This window comes from Somniosus microcephalus, chromosome 23 (assembly GCF_052327205.1).
Source record: "Somniosus microcephalus isolate GS21.2 chromosome 23, FLI_Smic_1.0, whole genome shotgun sequence".
Lineage (NCBI taxonomy): Eukaryota > Metazoa > Chordata > Chondrichthyes > Squaliformes > Somniosidae > Somniosus > Somniosus microcephalus.
In genome coordinates this window covers 57862405-57882693 of record NC_141009.1, presented here as the reverse complement: position 1 = coordinate 57882693, position 20289 = coordinate 57862405, and the positions used below count along the sequence as shown (strand labels likewise).

General features: G+C 45.7%; 1 protein-coding gene across 5 annotated transcripts; it reads right to left on the bottom strand.

Moving 5' to 3' along the window:
• Positions 1 to 132: 132 nt before the first annotated feature.
• hdhd3 (haloacid dehalogenase-like hydrolase domain containing 3) lies at positions 133 to 19263 on the bottom strand. Of its 5 annotated transcripts, none has more exons than XM_085965898.1 (5): positions 19168 to 19263; positions 18964 to 19058; positions 15880 to 16104; positions 8338 to 8417; positions 133 to 1319 (listed from the first exon to the last, which is right to left on the bottom strand). In XM_085965898.1, exon 5 carries the CDS (start codon positions 1275 to 1277, stop codon positions 561 to 563), a length of 717 nt encoding a protein of 238 aa, XP_085822024.1. In that variant the 5' UTR covers positions 1278 to 1319; positions 8338 to 8417; positions 15880 to 16104; positions 18964 to 19058; positions 19168 to 19263; the 3' UTR covers positions 133 to 560. The 5 variants fall into 5 exon arrangements, with proteins under 5 accessions (XP_085822024.1, XP_085822025.1, XP_085822026.1 ...); XM_085965899.1 differs by having other exon boundaries at positions 133 to 1314; XM_085965900.1 differs by having other exon boundaries at positions 15880 to 16035.
• Positions 19264 to 20289: the final 1026 nt, after the last annotated feature.

Here is a 20289-nt window from a genome sequence, read left to right as displayed (position 1 = left end):
GCTACGGCTTGATTCGCCACAGACAGTTCTCGCACATTAGTGTCACTTCATCTCACAGGAGCTTCGAGACGGAGCTGAAGAGAGCGAGCCGGGAAAGGCAATTATTTCATACTGAACACAAGAGAAACCGGCCAAAGGGAGAAAAAGGTTTATTTCAGAAATGTTGAATAAACTATTACCCAAATCACCACAGCAAAATGTTAACCACTGGACTTTTCTTTGAAAATAATGTCAACACCAATAAAAACTGGAGTTTAGAGATGGTACAGCCAGAAAGTGCCGAAGCTTTGCGTACGGTTTGTAACTCGTACGACATTCTTCTGGAGTGGCTGTTCACAGAGAGACGGCACCTACTGGGGACAGAGACAGACCCCTCTGTATATCACTCAAATTTACACTAACTCACAACCACGAGCTCCCCATCAAGGGATAAGGCAAATCTCAGCCAAACACCATGCTGGCCATCAGAATTCTGACAGTCCCTCAGTGAAAGTCGCGCCAGTCCCTGTGGATACATTTAATGAGGGTGCGGCGGGGGACACACACACACGGTAAAGCATTCATTTCAGGAGGCTGTGCAGCTGCTGCAGGGAGTGGAGGATGTGGGCCGTGGGAACCAGTCCATTCGCCCCGGCGGGCTCCTCTTCCCCTCTGCTGATCAGATAGCTCTCCATCCCCACAGCTCTGGCCGCCAGGTAATCCATCCACACATCGTCTCCTATGTGCGTGGCCTGCTCGGGCTCCACCTGAGCGAGGCCCAGGGCTTCGATGAAGATCCGATGGCCCGGCTTGGCCATTCCAACGTCCTCCGACGTCAACACGAACTCGAAATGCTGCCGCAGGTTGCAGTTGGCTAAAATCTGCTCCAGGCGCCGGTCGAAGTTGGAAATCACCGCCATTCGGATGCCCAGCCTGTTGCAGTGAATCAGGGTGTCCTTCACATCGCCGAACACCTCCCAGTTCCTCGCGCTGCAGAACCCTCGATAAAGGTTCTCCGCCAGTGGGGACAATACCCGCTCATCGCTCACCCCGCAGAGCCGGAAGGTGCGTTTCACCATGTCCACCCACCACTGCTGGGAGCTCAGGCCCCGGCCTAGGCCGTAGTTGGGGAACAGCTGGTCCTGTGTTCGGAAGGCAGCCAGGAACGATCGATCGAGAGCCTCGGCCTCCACCCGGACCCCGTGGAGCTTGGCCTCCGAGGAGTACAGCTCGCCAACCGAGTGACGAACTCGGAGCAGAGTGTCCTTCACATCCCAGGTCAGCAACCTGGGCCTCATCCTCAGTCACCTTCACCTCAATCAATACCGATCCTGGCTACACTGCGGGCAAAAGAAAGAACTGGCATTTATATAGCACCTTGCACAACCTCAGGATATCACAAAAGCGATTTACAGCCAATTAAGTACTGTTTAAGTGTAGTCACTGTTGTAACGTAGGAAACACAGCAGCCAATTTTGTGCAAAGCAAGATCCCACAAACAGCACGGAGATAATGAGCAGATCATGGCTCGGATTTTGCAGTCAGCAGCGAAGGAATGGCACTCGCCGTTCATTACGCTTACAGCTGCCCACAGGGCTTTTGCGCGACACCTTGCCGTCATCGGGAGTCTGAAACAGCGCAGCGCCCTCTACAGGGAATCTGGGGTGTGTGTGAACACGGCAAGCAACATAAGAAATAGGAGCAGGAGTAGGCCAATCGGCCCCTCGAGCCTGCTCCACCATTCAATAAGATCATGGCTGATCTGATCCTAACCTCAAATCTTCTATCAATTCAATTCAATTCAATTCAAATCGCTTTATTGGCATGACAAGGTACATCTTATGTTGCCAAAGCATCGAAAAACATTTATGGTTGAACACATAAACGCAGATCTATCCATACAGTGTATAAACAGATATATCCCTGAGTGTATAAATATACATTCATATAATTTGTATATACTCTTTTCTTAGATTTACTGGTTGTCCCTCTGTTTATGGCAAGCTGTAACATAGTGTGCCGCTAAGGTTACACAATTTCTCTCTTCCCCTAGTAGGTATGGGAGTTTTTGGTCGTCATTCAAATTTCTGAATTGAGGGCATATTTTTGTGAATTTTGTGTAGAAATTCTCCCTTATGTCCTGATATTTTCCACAAGCTGTGAGGAAGTGCATCTCTGTCTCCACCACTCCCTGACTGCAAAGAGAGCATATCCTGTCCTCTCTTGGCAGCCGGGTCTGCCTGTGTCTGCCTTTTTCGATGGCCAGGCTATGTTCACTGAGTCTGTACATTGTCAAGGTTTTTCTCAGTTTGCTATCCTTTACCATGGTCAGGTATTCAGCCATGTTGCATTGTCTGTTTAGGGCCAAGTAGCAATTGAGTTTGTTTTGGGTTTTTGTTGTTTCTGCCCAATATGACAGATATTTTTCCTTTTGCTTAGTGACAATTGTGTTGGGTCGAATTCTCTGTGCTACGATGTCACTGTCCTGGGGCTGGTTATTGTTAGTAGTGTTAGTAGTTACTTCACTGAGTCCCAGGACTAGTTGACTGAGGGTATTCTTCTTTAATGGTCATCTCTTGGCATTTCAGGGCTTCGTAATGATAGCAGTGGGGGTTGCTCATTTTTAGGTATTTCCAAAATTTGGTGCCTCTTTTTTGGATAGTAATTATTAATGGATATTGGCCTAGTTCTGCCCTGCATGCATTGTTTACGGTTTTCCTTTGAGTCCGGAGGATACTTTTACAGAATTCTGCATGTAGGATCTCAACTGGGTGTTTGTCCCATTTTGCAAATTCTTGTTGTGTTAGCGGTCCCCACACCTCACTGCCATAGAGTACAACTGGTTCAATTACTGATTTAAAAATTTTGAGTCACATGCTAATTGGGATTTCTATTTGTATTGATTTTTTAATGGCATAGAAAGCCCTTCTTGCTTTCTCTTTCAGTTCATTCACAGCCAGATGAAAATTTCCCGTAGAACTGATTTTTAAGCCCAAGTATGTGTAGTTAGTGGTTTGTTCAATTTTAGCTGTTCCTAGTGTGAAATTTATTCTGGGTCCCTGATGTCTGGATCTTTGCTGGAACACAAGGACTTTGGTTTTTTGGGGGTTTATTGTCAGGGCCCAGGTCTGACAGAACGACTCTAGCAGATCCAGGTTCTGCTGTAGACCCTCCTTAGTTGGTGACAGCAGAACCAGGTCATCTGCATAGAGGAGGAATTTAACCTTGGATTCCAATAGGGTGAGGCCGGGTGCTGTAGATTGTTCAAGTAGTTTTGCCAATTCATTTATGTAAATATTAGAGTGTTGGTGAGATGGGCGAGCCCTGCGTCACACCACGCCCCTGTGGGAAGTATTTTGTTTGTTTGTCTCCAATTTTAACTGCACATTTATTGTTTGTATACATTGATTTAATTACATCATATGTTTTTCCCCCTACACCACTTTCAATAAGTTTCAAGAATAGACCGTCGTTCCAGATGGAATCGAAAGCCTTCTGGAAATCTATAAAGCAGGCAAAAATTTTGCTTTTGTTTTGATGAACATGTTTGTCAATTAGGGTCTGTAGGGTGAAGATATGATCTGATGTGTTCTAGCCGAACCCATGTGATCTCCCGGGAGAGGCGAAAATCCAGATAAAAAACCCAATGGCCAATTTGGGAGAAAAAATCTGGGAAATTCCTCTCCGACCCACCTAGGTGATCGAAACTCTTCCAGGAGATCACTCTGTCCCTATAATTTCTACAGTACTTACCTTCTGTAAAGGCGATCTCCACCCCAGCCAGGAACAGGAATAAAAACATCTCCTGAAATCTAACACAGAATTAGAACACAAGAAGTAGGAGCAGAACCAGGCTACACGGCCCCGGGCCCGCTCCACTACCCACAGGGCCGTGACCATTCCGAACCTAGACTCATGTCCAATTTCCTGCCCGCTCCCCGTAACCCTTAATTCCCTTTACTTCTAGGAAACTATCTATTTCTGTTTTAAATTTATTTAATGATGTAGCTTCCACAGCTTTCTGGGGCAGCAAATTCCACAAACCTACCACCCTCTGAGTGAAGAAGTTTCTCCTCATCTCAGTTTTGAAAGAGCAGCACCTTATTTTAAGATTATGCCCCCAAGTTCTAGTTTCACCCATCATCGGGAACATCCTCACGGCATCCACCCGATCAAGCCCCTTCACAATCTTATATGTTTCAATAAGATCGCCTCTCATTCTTCTGAACTCCAATGAGTAGAGTCCCAATCTACTCAACCTCTCCTCATATGACCACCCCCTCATCCCCGGGATTAACCGAGTGAACCTTCTTTGTACTGACTCGAGAGCAAGTATGTCTTTTCTTAAGTATGGACACCAAAACTGTATGCAGTATTCCAGGTGCGGTCTCACCAATACCTTGTATAACTGCAGCAATACCTCCCTGTTTTTATATTCTATCCCCCTAGCAATAAAAGCCAACATTCCATTGGCCTTCTTGATCACTTGCTGCACCTGCATACTAACCTTTTGAGTTTCGTGCACCAGGACCCCCAGATCCCTTTGTACTACAGTACTTTCCAGTTTCTTGGCATTAAGATAATAACTTGCTCTATGATTTTTCCTGCCAAAGTGCATAACCTCACACTTTCCAGTATTGTATTCCATCTGCCAAATCTCTACCCACTTACTTAGCCTGTCTATGTCACTTTGCAGGTTTTTTATGTCCTCCTCACTCACTACTTTCCCTCCCATCTTTGTATCATCTCCAATCTTTGATATGTTACACTTGGTCCCCTCCTCCAAATCGTTAATATAGATTGTAAAGAGTTGGGGACCCAGCACTGACCCCTGCGGAACACCACTAGTTACTGATTGCCAGTCTGAGAACGAACCATTTATCCCAACTCTCTGCTTTCTGTTAGAGAGCCAATCCTCCACCCACGCCAGAATATTACCCCCAATCCCGTGATTTTTTATCTTGAGCAATAATCTTTTGTGTGGCACCTTGTCAAATGCCTTTTGGAAGTCTAAATACACTACGTCCACTGGTTCTCCTTTATCCACCCTGTATGTTACTTCCTCAAAGAACTCAAGCAAATTTGTCAAACATGACTTCCCCTTCATGAAACCATGCTGAGTTTGTCCTATTAAATTATGTTTATCCAAATGTCCCGTTACTGTCTCCTTAATAATGGACTCTAACATTTTACCAACTACAGATGTTAGGCTAACAGGTCTATAGTTTCCAGCCTTCTGTCTACTACCTTTTTTAAATAAGGGTGTTACATTAGCAGTTTTCCAATCTGCCGGGACCTTTGCTGAGTCCAGGGAGTTTTGGAAAATTATTACCAATGCATCCACAATCCCTACCGCCACTTCCCTCAAGACCCTAGGATGTAAGCCATCAGGTCCAGGGGATTTATCCGGCTTGAGTCCCATTATTTTACCAAGTACCACTTCCTTAGTGATTTTAATCGTATTTAGCTCCTCTCCCCCTAGAGCCCCCGGTTTGTCCAGTGTTGGGATATTCTTAGTGTCCTCTACTGTAAAGACTGATACAAAATATTTGTTCAGCGTTTTTGCCATCTCCATGTTTCCCACCATTAATTTCCTGGTCTCATCCTCTAAGGGACCAACATTTACTTTAGCCACCCTTTTTCTTTTTATATAACTATAGAAACTTTTGCTATCTGTTTTTATATTTTTTGCTAATTTACTTTCATAATCAATCTTCCCTTTCTTAAATCAATCTTTGAGTTATTTTTTTGCTGTCTTTTAAAGACTTCCCAATCTTCTATCCTCCCACTAGATTTGGCTACCTTATATGCCCTTGTTTTTAGTTGGATACTATCCTTAATTACTTTACTTAGCCACGGATGGCTATCTTTTCTTTTACACCCTTTTTTCCCTCAGTGGAATATATTTTTTTTGGAAGTTGTAAAATAACTCTTTAAATGTACACCACTGATCATGTACCGTCTTACCCTTTAATCTATTTTCCCAGTCCACTCTAATCAATTCCGCTCTCATACCTTCATAGTCTCCTTTATTCAAGCTCAGCACGCTTGTTTGAGATCCAACCTTCTCACCCTCTACTTGAATATGGAACTCAACCATGTTGTGGTCACTCATTCCAAGGGGATCCTTTACTAGGACATTTTTAATTCATCCTGTCTCATTACACAGGACCAAATCTAAGGTTGCTTGCCCTCTGGTTGGTTCAGTTACATACTGCTCAAGAAACCCATCCCTAATACACTCAATGAACTCATCCTCAAGGCTGCTCTGCCCAATTTGATTTGTCCAGTTAATATGATAGTTAAAATCCCCCATAATTATAGCTGTTCCCTTATTACAAGCCTCAACTATTTCCTGATTAATACTCCGTCCAACAGAGTTGCAACTGTTCGGAGGCCTATTGACTACGCCCACTCGTGTTTTTTTTCCCCTTATTATTCCTTATCTCTACCCAAACTGTTTCACTATCCTGCTCCTTTGACCCAATATCATTTCTCTGTATTATAGTGATTCCTTCCTTTATTAACATAGCCACCCCACCTCCCCTCCCTTCCTGCCTGTCCTTCCTGATTGTTAAATAACCTGGTATGTTTAATTCCCAGTCATGGTCACCCTGCAGCCATGTTTCTGTAATGGCCACAAGATCATACCCATATGTAGTTATTTGTACCGTTAACGCATTCATTTTGTTACGAATGCTACGTGCATTCAGATAAAGAACTTTCAAATATGTTTTGTGACACTTAGTTCCTGTTTTTTCCCCTTTTACTACTTTACCTTTTACTCCATACCTTCTGTCCCTTCCTGACACGTTCTGTTTTTCAATTTCCCCACTGCTACCTAAGTCTATGACCTTCTCCGCTGTCATTTCTGTTATTTGCTCTCTAGAAACCTCCCCCCCACTAATTAGTTTAAAACCCTCTCTACAGCCCTAGTTATATGATTCGCCAGGACTCTAGTCCCAGCACTGGCCAAGTGGAGTCCATCCCAACGGAACAGCTCCCTCCTGTCCCAGTACTGGTGCCAGTGTCCCAAGAAGCAAAACCCATTTCTCCCACACCAGTCTTTGAGCCACGCATTTAACTCTTTAATTTTATTTATCCTAGCCAAATTCGCTCGTGGATCAGGTAATAATCCAGAGATTATTACCCTTGAGGTTCTGTTTTTTAATTTGACCCCTAGCTGCTCATACTCCTTTAACAGAACCTTCTTCCTTGTCCTATCTATGTCGTTTGTACCAACATGGACCACGACAACTGGATCCTCCCTCTCCCACTCCAAGTTTCTTTCCAGCCCAGAAGAGATGTCCTTAACCCTGGCACCGGGCAGGCAACACAGCCTTCGGGACTCCCGCTCGTGACTGCAGAGAACCCTATCTATCCCCCTAATGATACTATCCCCTACCACTACAACATTTCTTTTTACTCCCTCCACTTGAATGGCCCCCTGTACCACGGTGCTGGGGCCAGGTTGCTCATCCTCTCTGCAGTCCCCGCTCCTGCCCTCACAGGGAGTAAGAACCTCGATCCTGCTTGACAAGAGCAAGGGCTGCGGCTCCTTCAACACTACATCCTGGATCCCTGTACCTTCCTCACTCGTAGTCACACCGTCCTGTCCCTGACCACGGACTACATCTGCAGTAATTAATTTCATAGGTGTGACCACCTCCTGAAACAGAGTCCAGGAACTTCTCCCCCTCCCTGATGTGTCGCAGTGTCTGAAGCTCGGTCTCAAGCTCTTTAACATTGAGCTCGAGTTCCTCTAGCAGCAAACACTTATCGCAAATGTAATCACCGTGAGCCTCAATGGGGTCCACCAGCTCCCACATTTCGCAACAGTGACACATCACCTGTTCACCCATATCTGTGTAATTAATTAAATTTCTTATTAGTTATGAAGACCCTCTGCCCCGCTATAGATGATAATATTACACCACTATTTAATAGGACTTACCAACTTAAAGGTATAGAAGAGAAGGAAGAGAACCTACCAACCAGCTGATCACCAACCTCCCTCGTGGAAGCTGTCTGGGGGACCTGTCCGGTTGAATTGTCTCGCTGCTCCGCGTCCGCAGTGTTGGATTAGCCTGAGGGAGGGAAGCAAAACAGAGCAACAAGCACCCCCTCACCTCCCACTTGCCCGAACTCTCCCACTTACCAAACTCTACTTACACTCAATGCGACCGCACTCAGCGCTACCGCACTAAGCCCGCCCCTTTTTATACCCGGATTCTACTTCCGGTTTAAGCTCCCCAACAGCTTAAGTTACTCTAAGAAATTAAACTTACTTCAAATAATTCACTTTTTTACTCACTAAAATTCAGTAAATGCACTTAAAAGACTTTTTCTGCCACTTACCAAAGTCTGCTTAAACTCAATGCGACAGCGTGTCTCTTCAACCAATCAGACTGCAGAATCCTCACTGAGGCACGCAGGATCTAAACCAGGAAATATAAATTAGAATATTTAACATTGTAAAATCATGTACAGAAAGCGAACTAAAAAGAGAGGAAAAGAAAGATGGGATTGACAGAGAAAAGAGACAGAAAGAAAAAGCAAAAACAAAGTTTAAATTTTTTTTTAAATCACCAACAATAATTAAATTAATTAAGGAATGAGAGTCCACAACTGTAAAATTAAATTTTATGGCCAGAGAGGTTGTTTGGCAGTAATTAAGACTTATTACGCTGTTAAAAATTCACTTACAGCTGAATGCACCAGCCCTAACTTTTTCTGGTAGGTTTAGTGGGTAACTAGTGGGTAAGTACAGCAACTTCAGGACCTCTTGGCAAGGTACCAGTGGAGTGAAGCTTAGTGGAGGAGCAGGGCAACACGGACAGCAACTTCCTGATTTCCGCGTTTAACTGTGCACGTGCAGACTCCAGAAGGTGCTGTCTGATTCCCTCCACAGTAACGGTAAGCACTGTTAACTGGAAAATCTGGGTTTTTTTAAATTTTTTTAAACTGATGTTGATTGAGGGATAAATATTGGCCAAGACACCGGGGAGAACTCCCCTGCTCTTCTTCGAATAGTGCCTCAGGGTCTTTTACGTCCACCTGAGAGCGCAGACGGGGCCCTCGGTTTAACGTCTCATCCAAAAGGTGGCACCTCCGACAGTGCAGCGCTCCCTCAGCACTGCACTGGAGTACCAGCCTGGATTTTATGTTCAAGTCTCTGGAGTGGGGCTTCAACCCACAACCTTCTGAGTCAGAGGGAGGAGTGTTACTCACTGAGCCACAGCTATCACCACTGTGTTAGAAGAAGAGTGGTGAAAGAGGGAATAGGAAAGTGCTAATTAATTTAGTTTCAGAATATAGGAATAGAATATTTAAAGGGAAATTCCAGGCTATGACATTCCAAAGGCCCGCACGCTAATGCCTCATAATGTCTAGCTTTTGGCACTGATTAACTTTTCATTCGGGTACAGGAAACTTTGGTTTATCCGGAGGTTAACTGTCCGGAATGCTCGATCCACCGGCAAAATTCAGGAGTCGGTTCAGTAAGTGTTTTTTCTTTTCGTTGCTTTTTTTTCCCCCCCCACTAGTCAGGCTCTGTAAGGTCTAGCTGAAGCTGTTGCTTAGCTACAGAGACGCTTGCAAGCTACGGCCGACTGTTTAGAAGCTGTTGCTAAGCAACAGGGTTTGTTGCTAGATACGGAGCTCAAAAGCTTCCGTATGTTTTAACATTAGCGCTGGTTTGTCCGGCAGTTTTGATGGGACGGCAACAGCTCGGTCCCGTCAGTGCCGGATAGCACAAAGTTTCCTGTACATGGTAAAAACAGGCACAGGACTAGGCAGACTAGATGCAAGAAGGATGTTCCCGATGGCGGGGGAGTCCAGAACCAGGGGTCACAGTCTAAGGATAAGGGGTAAGCCTTTTAGAGCAGAGATGAGGAGGAATTTCTTCACCCAGAGAGTGGTGAACCTGTGGAATTCTCTACCACAGACGGTAGTTGAGGCCAACTTATTAAATATATTCAAGAAGGAGTTAGATATATTTTTTAAGGCTAAAGGGATCAAGGGATATGGGGAGAAGGCAGGGACAGGGTACTGAATTTGGATGATCAGCCATGATCTCATTGAATGACAGAACAGGTTCGAGGGGCCGAATGGCCTACTCCTGCTCCTATCTTCTATGAGCCTTTCATTCACCTGCTGACAGTTGCCTCGGAGAGATAGTAAGCAGCACCTTGTCACCACTGATGAAGTCACAGCTGACAACGTTAATTCTTGATGCACTCCACTGAAAGTGGAGTTAAGGCAAATTACTGGGGCTGAGAAGAGGCAGCTTTATTCTGCATCTAATGGGAGGGCCTGATGCCGACACTGGGTTCCAACAGTGGCAGCACATTCCCCTCTCACCAGAAAATTCACCCCAACAATTTCTTTTTGCAAAATGCAAGGAGAGACTTAAACTTACAGATACCTCATATTTTGCTTCATCGCTTCAAAATCCCACTATTGTAGTGAATACTTCTAATAACCCATCACTCCACAGCAGTAACCACCTACCTACAAGGCATAAGTCAGGAGTGTGAGGGAACATTCCACTTGTCTGGATGAGGACAGCTTCAACAACACTCAAGAAGCTTATTCGAATATTTAAGAAATGATTTAAATGGTCGATCTATCCACGCATTCCTTTCTTTTAGCATTTTTAGTGTTAGCAAATGTGGGAGAAAGGGAAATCTTAATCTTGTCTCTCTGGGAACCCAAAAATCTTCTACCGTCATGTAAACAGTAAGCGGGTAGTAAGAGGCAGGGTGGAGCCTATTAGAGACAAAGAAGGTGATATATGCTTAGAGGCGCAGGGCAAGGCTAGAATACTCAATGAGTACTTTTTGTATCGGTGTTTACGAAAGAGGTGGATGCTGACAAAATATCAGTGGAAGTGGAAAAGGTAGAAGCAATGGAAGGGGTGAAAATTGATAGACAGGGTGTACTAGAAAGGCTGAGTATGCTTAGAGTGGACAAGTCGCCTGGTCCAGCTGGCTTGCATCCATAGAAACATAGAAGATAGGAGCAGGAGTAGGCCATTCGGCCCCTCGAGCCTGCTCCGCCATTCAATGCGATCATGGCTGATCATCCAAATTCAGTACCCGGTCCCTGCTTTCTCCCCATACCCCTTGATCCCTTTAGCCTTAAGAAATATATCCAACTCCTTCTTGAATATATTTAATATGTATTGGCCTCCACTGCCTTCTGTGGTAGAGAATTCCACAGATTCACCACTCTTTGGGTGAAGAAATTCCTCCTCATTTCTGTCCTAAATGGCCTACCCCTTATCCTTAGACTGTGACCCCTGGTTCTGGACTCCCCGACCATCGGGAACATCCTTCCTGCATCTAGTCTGTCCAGTCCTGTCAGAATTTTATGTTTCAATGAGATCCCCTCTCATTCTTCTAAACTCTAGCAAGTACAAGCCCAATCGACCCAATCTCTCCTCATACGTCATTCCTGCCATCCCAGGTATCAGCCTGGTGAATCTTCGCTGAACTCCTTCCATGGCAAGAACATCCTTCCTCAGATAAGGCGACAAAACTGCACACAATACTCAAGATGTGGTCTCACCAAGGCCTTGTACAACTGCAGCAAGACATCCTTGTTCCTGTACTCAAACCCTCTCGCTACAAAGGCCAACATACCATTTGCCTTCTTAACCGCCTGCTGCACCTGCATGCTTACCTTCAGCGACTGGTGCACAAGGACACCCAGGTTTCGTTGCACTTCCCCTTCTCCCACTCTATTGTCATTCAGATAATAATCTGCCTTCCTGTTTTTGACACCAAAGTGGATAACCTCACATTTATCCACGTTATACTGCATCTGCCATGCTTTTGCCCAATCACCCAACCTGTCCAAATCATCCTGGAGCTTCTCGGCATCCTCCTCACAGCACACACGCCCACCCAGCTTTGTATTGTCTGCAAATTTGGAGATATTACATCTAATTCCCTTGTCTAGATCATTAATATATATTGTGAATAGCTGGGGTCCAAGGACCGATCCCTGCAGTAACCCACTAGTCACTGCCTGCCACTCGGAAAAAGAGCCGTTTATTCCAACTCTTTGCTTTCTGTCTGCCAACCAGTTCTCTATCCAAGTCAATACCTTGCCCCCAATCCCATGTGCCTTAACTTTACACGCTAATCTCTTATGCGGGACCTTATCGAAAGCCTTCTGAAAGTCCAAATACACCACATCCACTGGTTCTCCCTTATCTATTTTACCAGTTACATCCTCAAAAAATTCCAGTAGATTAGTCAAGCACGATTTACCTTTTGTAAATCCATGTTGACTTTGTCCGATCCTGTCACTGTTTTCCAAGTGTTCTGCAATTACATCTTTTATAATGGACTCTAGCATTTTCCCCACTACCGATGTCAGGCTTACCGGTCTGTAATTCCCCGTTTTCTACCACCTTTTTTGAATAGTGGGGTAACATTAGCTACCCTCCAATCCATGGGTACTGTTCCAGATTCCATCGAATGTTGGAAGATGATCAGCAATGCATCTCCTATTTCTAGGGCCACTTCCTTAAGTACCCTAGGATGTAAATTATCAGGCCCTGGGGATTTATCGGCCTTCAATCCCACCAATTTCCCTAACACCATTTCCCTACAAATCCTGATTTCTTTCAGTTCCTCCCTTTCATCAGACCCTATGTTCCCCGACATCTCTGGGAGGTTATTTGTGTCCTCCTTTGTGAAGACAGAACCAAAATATGTATTTAATTGGTCTGCCATTTCTTTGTTCCCCATTATAAATTCCCCTGATTCTGATTGTAAGGGACCTACGCTTGACTTCACCAATCTTTTTCTCTTCACATATCTATAAAAGCTTTTACAGTCAGTTTTTATGTTCCCTGCAAGCTTACTCTCATTCTATTTTCCCTTTCTTAATTAATCCCTTTGTCCTCCTTTGTTGAATCCTAAACTGCTCCCAATCCTCAGGTTTACTGCTTTTTCTGGCCAATTTATATGTCCTCTCCTTGGATCTTATGCTATCCCTAATTTCCCTTGTTAGCCACGGTTGAGTCACCTTTTTTGTTTTATTTTTATGCCAAACTGGGATGAACAAATTCTGTAGTTCATCCATGTGGTCTTTGAATGTTTGCCATTGCCTATCCACCGTCAACCCTTTGAGTGACATTCCCCAATCAATCCTACCCAACTCACGCCTCAGACCATCGTAGTTTCCTTTATTTAAATTTAGGACCCTAGTCTCTGAGTCAACTACTTCATTCTCCATCTTAATGAAGAATTCGATCATATTATGATCGCTCCGACCCAAGGGGCCTCGTACAACAAGATTGCTAATTAATCCTTTCTCGTTACATAATACCCAGTCTAAGGTGGCCTGATCTCTGGTTGGTTCCTTGACATATTGGTCCAGGAAACCATCCCGTAAACACTCCAGGAATTCCTCCTCCACAGTATTGTTACTAATTTGGTTAGCCCAATCTATATGTAGATTAAAGTCACCCATGATGACTGCTGCGCCCTTATTGCACACTTCTCTAATTTCCCTTTTAATAGAGTCATAGAGTTATACAGCACAGAAAGAGGCCCTTCGGCCCATCGCGTCCGCGCCGGCCATCAAGCCCTGTCTAATCTAATCCCATTTTCCAGCATTTGGTCCGTAGCCTTGTATGCTATGGCATTTCAAGTGCTTATCCAAATGCTTCTTGAATGTTGTGAGGGTTCCTGCCTCTCCCACCCTTTCAGGCAGTGAGTTCCAGATTCCAACCACCCTCTGGGTGAAAAAGTTCTTCCTCAAATCCCCATTAAACCTCCTGCCCCTGACCTTGAATCTATGCCCCCTTGTTATTGACCCCTCTACTAAGGGGAAAAGTTCCTTTCTATCCACCCGATCTATGCCCCTCATAATTTTGTACACCTCAATCAGGTCCCCCCTCAGCCTTCTCTGCTCCAAGGAAAACAACCCCAACCTGTCCAGTCTTTCTTCATAGCTGAAGCGCTCCAGCCCAGGTAACATCCTGGTAAATCTCCTCTGCACCTTCTCCAAAGCAATCACATCCTTCCTATAGTGTGGCGACCAGAACTGCACACAGACTCTAGCTGTGGCCTTACCAGCGTTTTGTACAGCTCCAGCTTAACCTCCCTGCTCTTATATTCTATGCCTCGGCTAATGAAGGCAAGTATCCCATATGCCTTTTTAACCACCTTATCCACCTGTTCTGCTGCCTTCAGGGATCTATGTACATGCACACCAAGGTCACGCTGATCCTTCCCCAACCTCCGCATTACTGTTTGGAGGTCTATGTACCACTCCCACTAATGTTTTCTGCCCCTTGGTATTTCTCAGTTCTACCCATACAGTTTCCACATCATCAGAGCTAATATCCTTCCTTACAATTGTGTTAATCCCTTCTTTAACCAGTAATGCTACCCCACCTCCCTTTCCTTTTTGCCTATCTTTCTTGAATATTGAATACCCCTGGATGTTGAGTTCCCAGCCTTGGTCACCCTGGAACCATGTTTCCGTAATCCCAATCAAATCATATTAGTTTACCTCTATTTGCGCAGCTAATTCATCCACCTTATTACGAATGCTCCTCGCATTAAGACACAAAGCCTTCAGGCTTGTTTTTTTTAATGCTCTTAGACCTATTAGAATTATTATTTACTGTGGCCATGTTTGATTTAAACCGTTGATTTCTCTGACTGCCACTTTTGTTTTTCTCCTTCCTATCTTTTGCTTTTATCCTCGTTTCCCTTTCCTCTGTCCCCCTGCTCAGGTTCCCAACCCCCTGCCATTTTAGTTTAAACCCTCCCCCAGAGCACTAGCAAACACTCCCCCTAGGACATCGGTCCCGGCCCTGCCCAGGTGCAAACCGTCCGGTTTGAACTGGTCCCACTTCCCCCAGAACCGGTTCCAATGTCCCAGGAATTTTAATCCCTCGCACCATTCCTCTAGCCACGTATTCATCTGAAATATCCTTCTATTTCTACTCTGACTAGCACGTGGCACTGGTAGCAATCCTGAGAATACTACCTTTGAGGTCCTATTTTTTTAATTTACCTCCTAACTCCCTATATTCAGCTTTTAGGACCTCATCCCGCTTTTTACCTATATGCACCACGACAACTGGCTGTTCACCCTCCCCTTCCAAGATGTTCTGCAGCCACTCTGAGACATCCTTGACCCTTGCACCAGGGAGGTAACACACCATCCTGGAGTCTTGTTTGCAGCCGCAGAAACGCCTATCTATTCCCCTTACAACAGAATCCCCTATTACTATAGCTCTACCCCTCTTTTTCCTGCCATCCTGTGCAGCAGAGCCACCCCTGGTGCCAGGAAGTTGGCTGCTGCTGCCTTCCCCTGATAAGCCATCCCCCCCAACAGTACTCAAAGTGGTGTATCTGTTTGAGAGGGGGATGTCCACAGGAGACCCCTGCACTACCTGCCTGTGCCTAGTACTCTGTCTGTTGGTCACCCATTCCCTTTCTGCCTGTCCAACCTTTGTCTGCGGTGTGGCCAACTGATCAAACGTGATATCCACAACATCCTCAGCCTCGCGAATGGTCCAGTACGTATCCAATCGCAGCTCCAGCGCCGCAATGCGGTCTGCCAGTAGCTGCAGCTGGATACACTTCCTGCACACATAGTTGTCAGGGACACAGGAAGTGTCCCGGAGTTCCCACATAGCGCAGGAGGAGCATACCACGGCACCGGGCTGTCCTGCCATGACTTACCCTTTAATTAATTGCAATTAAATTAAATCAAATCAATCCCACCAATTACACTACAGTTAAATGGTATATTTAAGGGCCCTGGTTTATAAAAACAGTCCCCGCTACACCACAGAGACTTTAGAAACTATAAACCAGAGTTAAAGTTTATAAAGAGCGAAATACTCACCAACCAATCACTTACCTGCTTTCTGGTGGCGTCACACTTCGATTACTTTTTACTTCTCGCCCTCTCTGAGATTGGAGATTAGTACGCACTGAGGCCTACCTGGCCTCTGGCGCCTTTTTATATCACCGCTCCGCCGCCGAGATTCCTCCCGCCGCTGACGCTATGAGGTTGCTAAGGGAGAGGAGATAGCAGAAGGGCTTGCCATAATTTTCCAATCTTCCCTAGATGTGGGGGAGGTGCCTGAGGATTGGAAAGTGGCAAATGTGACACCATTGTTCAAGAAAGCGTGCAATCCTAGTAACGACAGGCCGGTCAGTTTAACATCAGTGGTGGGTAAAGTTTTAGAAACAATAATCAAGGAAAAAATTAACGGGCATTTGGAGAGGTTTAAGCTAATTAAGAAAAGCCAACACGGATTTGTAAAAGGCAGATCGTGTTTGACTAATCTAATTGAATTTTTTGATGAAGTAACAGAGAGGATTGGAAAAGGGAATGCAATGGATGCTGTCTACATGGATTTTCGGAAGGCATTTGACAAAGTACCACAAAGAAGGCTGGTTAACAAAATTGAGGCTCATGGAATAGGTGGGTCAATGGCAGCTTGGATAAGGAATTGGCTTAAGGACAAAAAACAGCGAGTTGTGGTAAATGGCTGTTTTTCAGACTGGAGGATGGTAGACAGTGGTGTTCCCCAAGGGTCAGTGCTGGGGCCACTGCTTTTTTTGAAATATATAAGTAAATAAATGACCTGGATATTGGAATACAGAGAAGAATTTCTAAATTTGCCGATGACACCAAACTTGGGGGTGTGGCAAACAGTGAGGATGATACCAATCGACTGGGCAGAAGGAATTTAATACAGAGAAGTGTGAAGTGATGCATTTTGGCAGAAGGAACAGGGAGAGGCAATATACACTTAATGGCACAGTTTTAAAGAGTGTGCAGGGACAGAGGGACCTGGGAGTTAATGTGCATAGGTCCCTGAAGGAGGCAGGACATATTGAGAGAGTGGTTAACAAAGCATATGGGATCTTGGGCTTCATGAATAGAGGTAATGGGTACAAAAGTAGAGAAGTTATGCTGAACTTTATAAAGCGCTGGTTAGGCCACAACTGGAGTATTGCGTCCAGTTCTGGTCACCACACTTTAGGAAGGATGTGAAGGCCCTTGAAAGGGTGCAGAGGAGATTGAGCAGAATGGTTCTGGGGATGGGGGATCTTAGCTACAAGGACAGGTTGGAGAAGCTGGATTTGTCTTCATTAGAGCAAAGGAGGTTGCGGGGTGATTTGATAGAGGTGTACAAAATTATGACGGGTTTGGATAGGCTAGATGGGGAAAGGCTGTTCCCACTAGCTGATGGTACAAGGACTAGGGGGACACAGATTTAAGGTTTTGGCCACGAGATACAAGGGGGATGTGAGGAAAACTTTTTTACGCAGTGAGTGGTGAGGACCTGGTACTCGCTGCCGACGGAAGTGGCGACACTCAATGTTTTCAAGGGGAGACTGGATAGGCACTTGAGGGAAATAAACTTACAGGGCCACCGGGATAGAGCAGGGGAATGGGACTGACTGGATTGCTCTACAGAGAGCCGGCACCGACTCGATGGGCCGAATGGCCTCCTTCTGTGCCATTATGACTCTATATGAACAGGCAGTTTGGAAACGCAAGAGCAGAGAATGAAAACACCCAAGTCAAGAAAAAGTCTCAGACCCGGATAAGAGACTAGTTGCCAAGACACCACATACCACAGTAGAAGATAAACATTTGTCCTTCACACTGACTGTATTATAAACAAAGCTTGTAGCACAAAAGCAAAGGCTGAAAAGTTTAAAAGCTGCATAAACACCTAAAAATACAGCCTCAGCTAAACATGCAACCTACATAATACGTGGGCACAGAGCAAGGTTGTATTATAGTACAAGAATAGACCCTGCTCCCCCTTTTAAAGCAGCAGAGCGGGAATGGTAAGCGGAGTTATTGTCGCTGGACTAATAACCCTTTGTTGCAACGGTAACCACGGAAGAAATCCACTAACAAAGCTCAACACCATCCAGGACAAAGCAGCCTGCTTGATTGGCACCCCATCCACCACCTTAAACATTCACTCCCTCCACCACCGGCGCACCGTGGCTGCAGTGTGTACCATCTACAAACTGCACTGCAGCAACTCGCCAAGGCTTCTTCGGCAGCACCTCCCAAACCCGCAACCTCTTCCACCTAGGAGGACAAGGGCAGCAGCCGCATGGGAACATCACCACCTCCAAGTTCCCCTCCAAATCTGAGGGAGCGCCGCACTGTCGGAGGTGCCGTCTTTCGGATGAGACGTTAAACCGAGGCCCCGTCTGCTCTCAGGCGGACGTAAAAGATCCCATGGCCCTATTTCGAAGAAGAGCAGGGGAGTTCTCCCCGGTGTCCTCGCCAATATTTATCCCTCAATCAACATAACAAAAACAGATTATCTGGTCATTATCACATTGCGGTTTGTGGGAGCTTGCTGTGCATCAATTGGCTGCCACGTTTCCCACATTACAACAGTGACTACACTCCAAAAGTACTTAATTGGCTGTAAAGCGCTTTGAGACATCCGGTGGTTGTGAAAGGCGCTATACAAATACATGTATTTCTTTCTTTCAAATCACACACCACCCTGATATGGAAATAGATCGGCGTTACGTCATTGTCGCTGGGTCTAATTCCTGGAACTCCCTCCCTAACAGCACTGTGGGAGTACCTTCACCACACGGACTGCAGCGGTTCAAGGCGGCGGCTCACCACCACCTTCTCGAGGGCAACTAGGGATGGGCAATAAATGCTGGCCTTGCCAGCGACGCCCACAACCTGAGATCAGAGTTGTCAAACTCTGGTTGGATATAGTCCTGGAGGGTTGATCACTTGGCCTTCCTCCTCCAATGGCTAACAAGTCTTCCCTCGAAGACCACCACCTTCCCACGTTAATCAGGAAAGGAACAGACTCTTCATTACCCGATTGGCTGACTATTGACTATCGGACAAACAATCCTTCTCCCCCGCCCCGCCATCTCCGATATGCTTACGACCCGTAAACTAAAGTGTTGAGAGAAAATGGAAAATACCTACAATTTTTCATTGCTGCCCCAATGGTATTCCCTTGGTTGCTGGAAACAGTTGTCCAGGAGATGGACCTTGAATTGCTGGAGAGTTGGCAACCCTACCTGGGAATGGATTAAAAAAAATATTATTAATAAGAGGCCTGGTTTTGCTCCCAGCCCTTCAACAAGGAGTTAGCAATGAAAGAAATGGTGCTATGTAGACTGAGAGCACCTTCTCTCTGTTGCTGCTACCCAATGGACTGACTGTCCAATCCGAGGCCTCGGGCCTTTGCCGCTGCGGCTGTGACGTAACCGCACCGGATGTGGATCCACCCGGAGGCCTGGGCCGATGCAACTTCCGGTGTGTCCACAAGATCCGCCCCCAGAAACACTCCGTCGGAAACCTTCTCCTCCCTGCTTGACGTTCCGCTGAAATCTCGCTTCTGTGCAAGGTGGGAGGGGGTCACAGTTTAGTGGAGTTTCGGAAATTAGAGTTTTTAAAGGGGGAGTTGAATTGAATTCGAGTGGTGCTGTTGTTTGAGAAAGATTAAGGAGTCCAAGCCATGCACAGGGATCAGGGAGATGCCAACTTGTGGACCAGTGAAGCTTTGCCACCTAGTCATTGTTTGGTATTTTCCCATTAGTTTGTCAGTATTTCCATGGATCCTGGGCCTGCACCTATTCCTGCTCTTCTTCTCATCCATTGCATTGTGAGCACTCAGCCTAGTGTCTGCAGATCAGGGCACCTGGCCTGGCGAGACGAGGGTTGCCAACACTCCAGGATTGTCCTGGCGCCTTCAGGAATTAAACTCCTGGACACTGCCGCAAGCAATCCATGAGAAAATTTGTGCTTTATTTCATTTTCTTTGAACACTTCCATTTCTACGTTATAAAACTATTGGAGATGGTGATGGTGGGGGTGAAGGCTGCTTGACTGACAGCCCAGGGTCATCCAATCAGGCAATGGAGAGTCTGTTCACTTTCCAATTGGAGCAGGATTGGAGTGAACCACGAGGTTGGACGTGTTGGGTGACCAATGGCGGGAGTGGGGCGGTTGGAGGCCATGTGATGAAACCTCATGGAACACGTCCAACCCGAGTTGGCAACCCTAGGCGAGACTACAACACCCACGCGAGACTACAACACCCACACTGACCCACTCATTCTTCATGCAGTGCCATCCGAGCTTTCACCCCCTTCTAATACATTCACATCACTGTTGATGCACATTTTTGGTTTTCGCTTCTCTCCACTTTTCTCACGAAGGTAGTATTTTTTTTTAGTAGGCTCTTGTCCCACAGACATTGGGTGTCCTCCAATACCTTGCCCAAGTGGCCAGTCTTCACACGTGAGC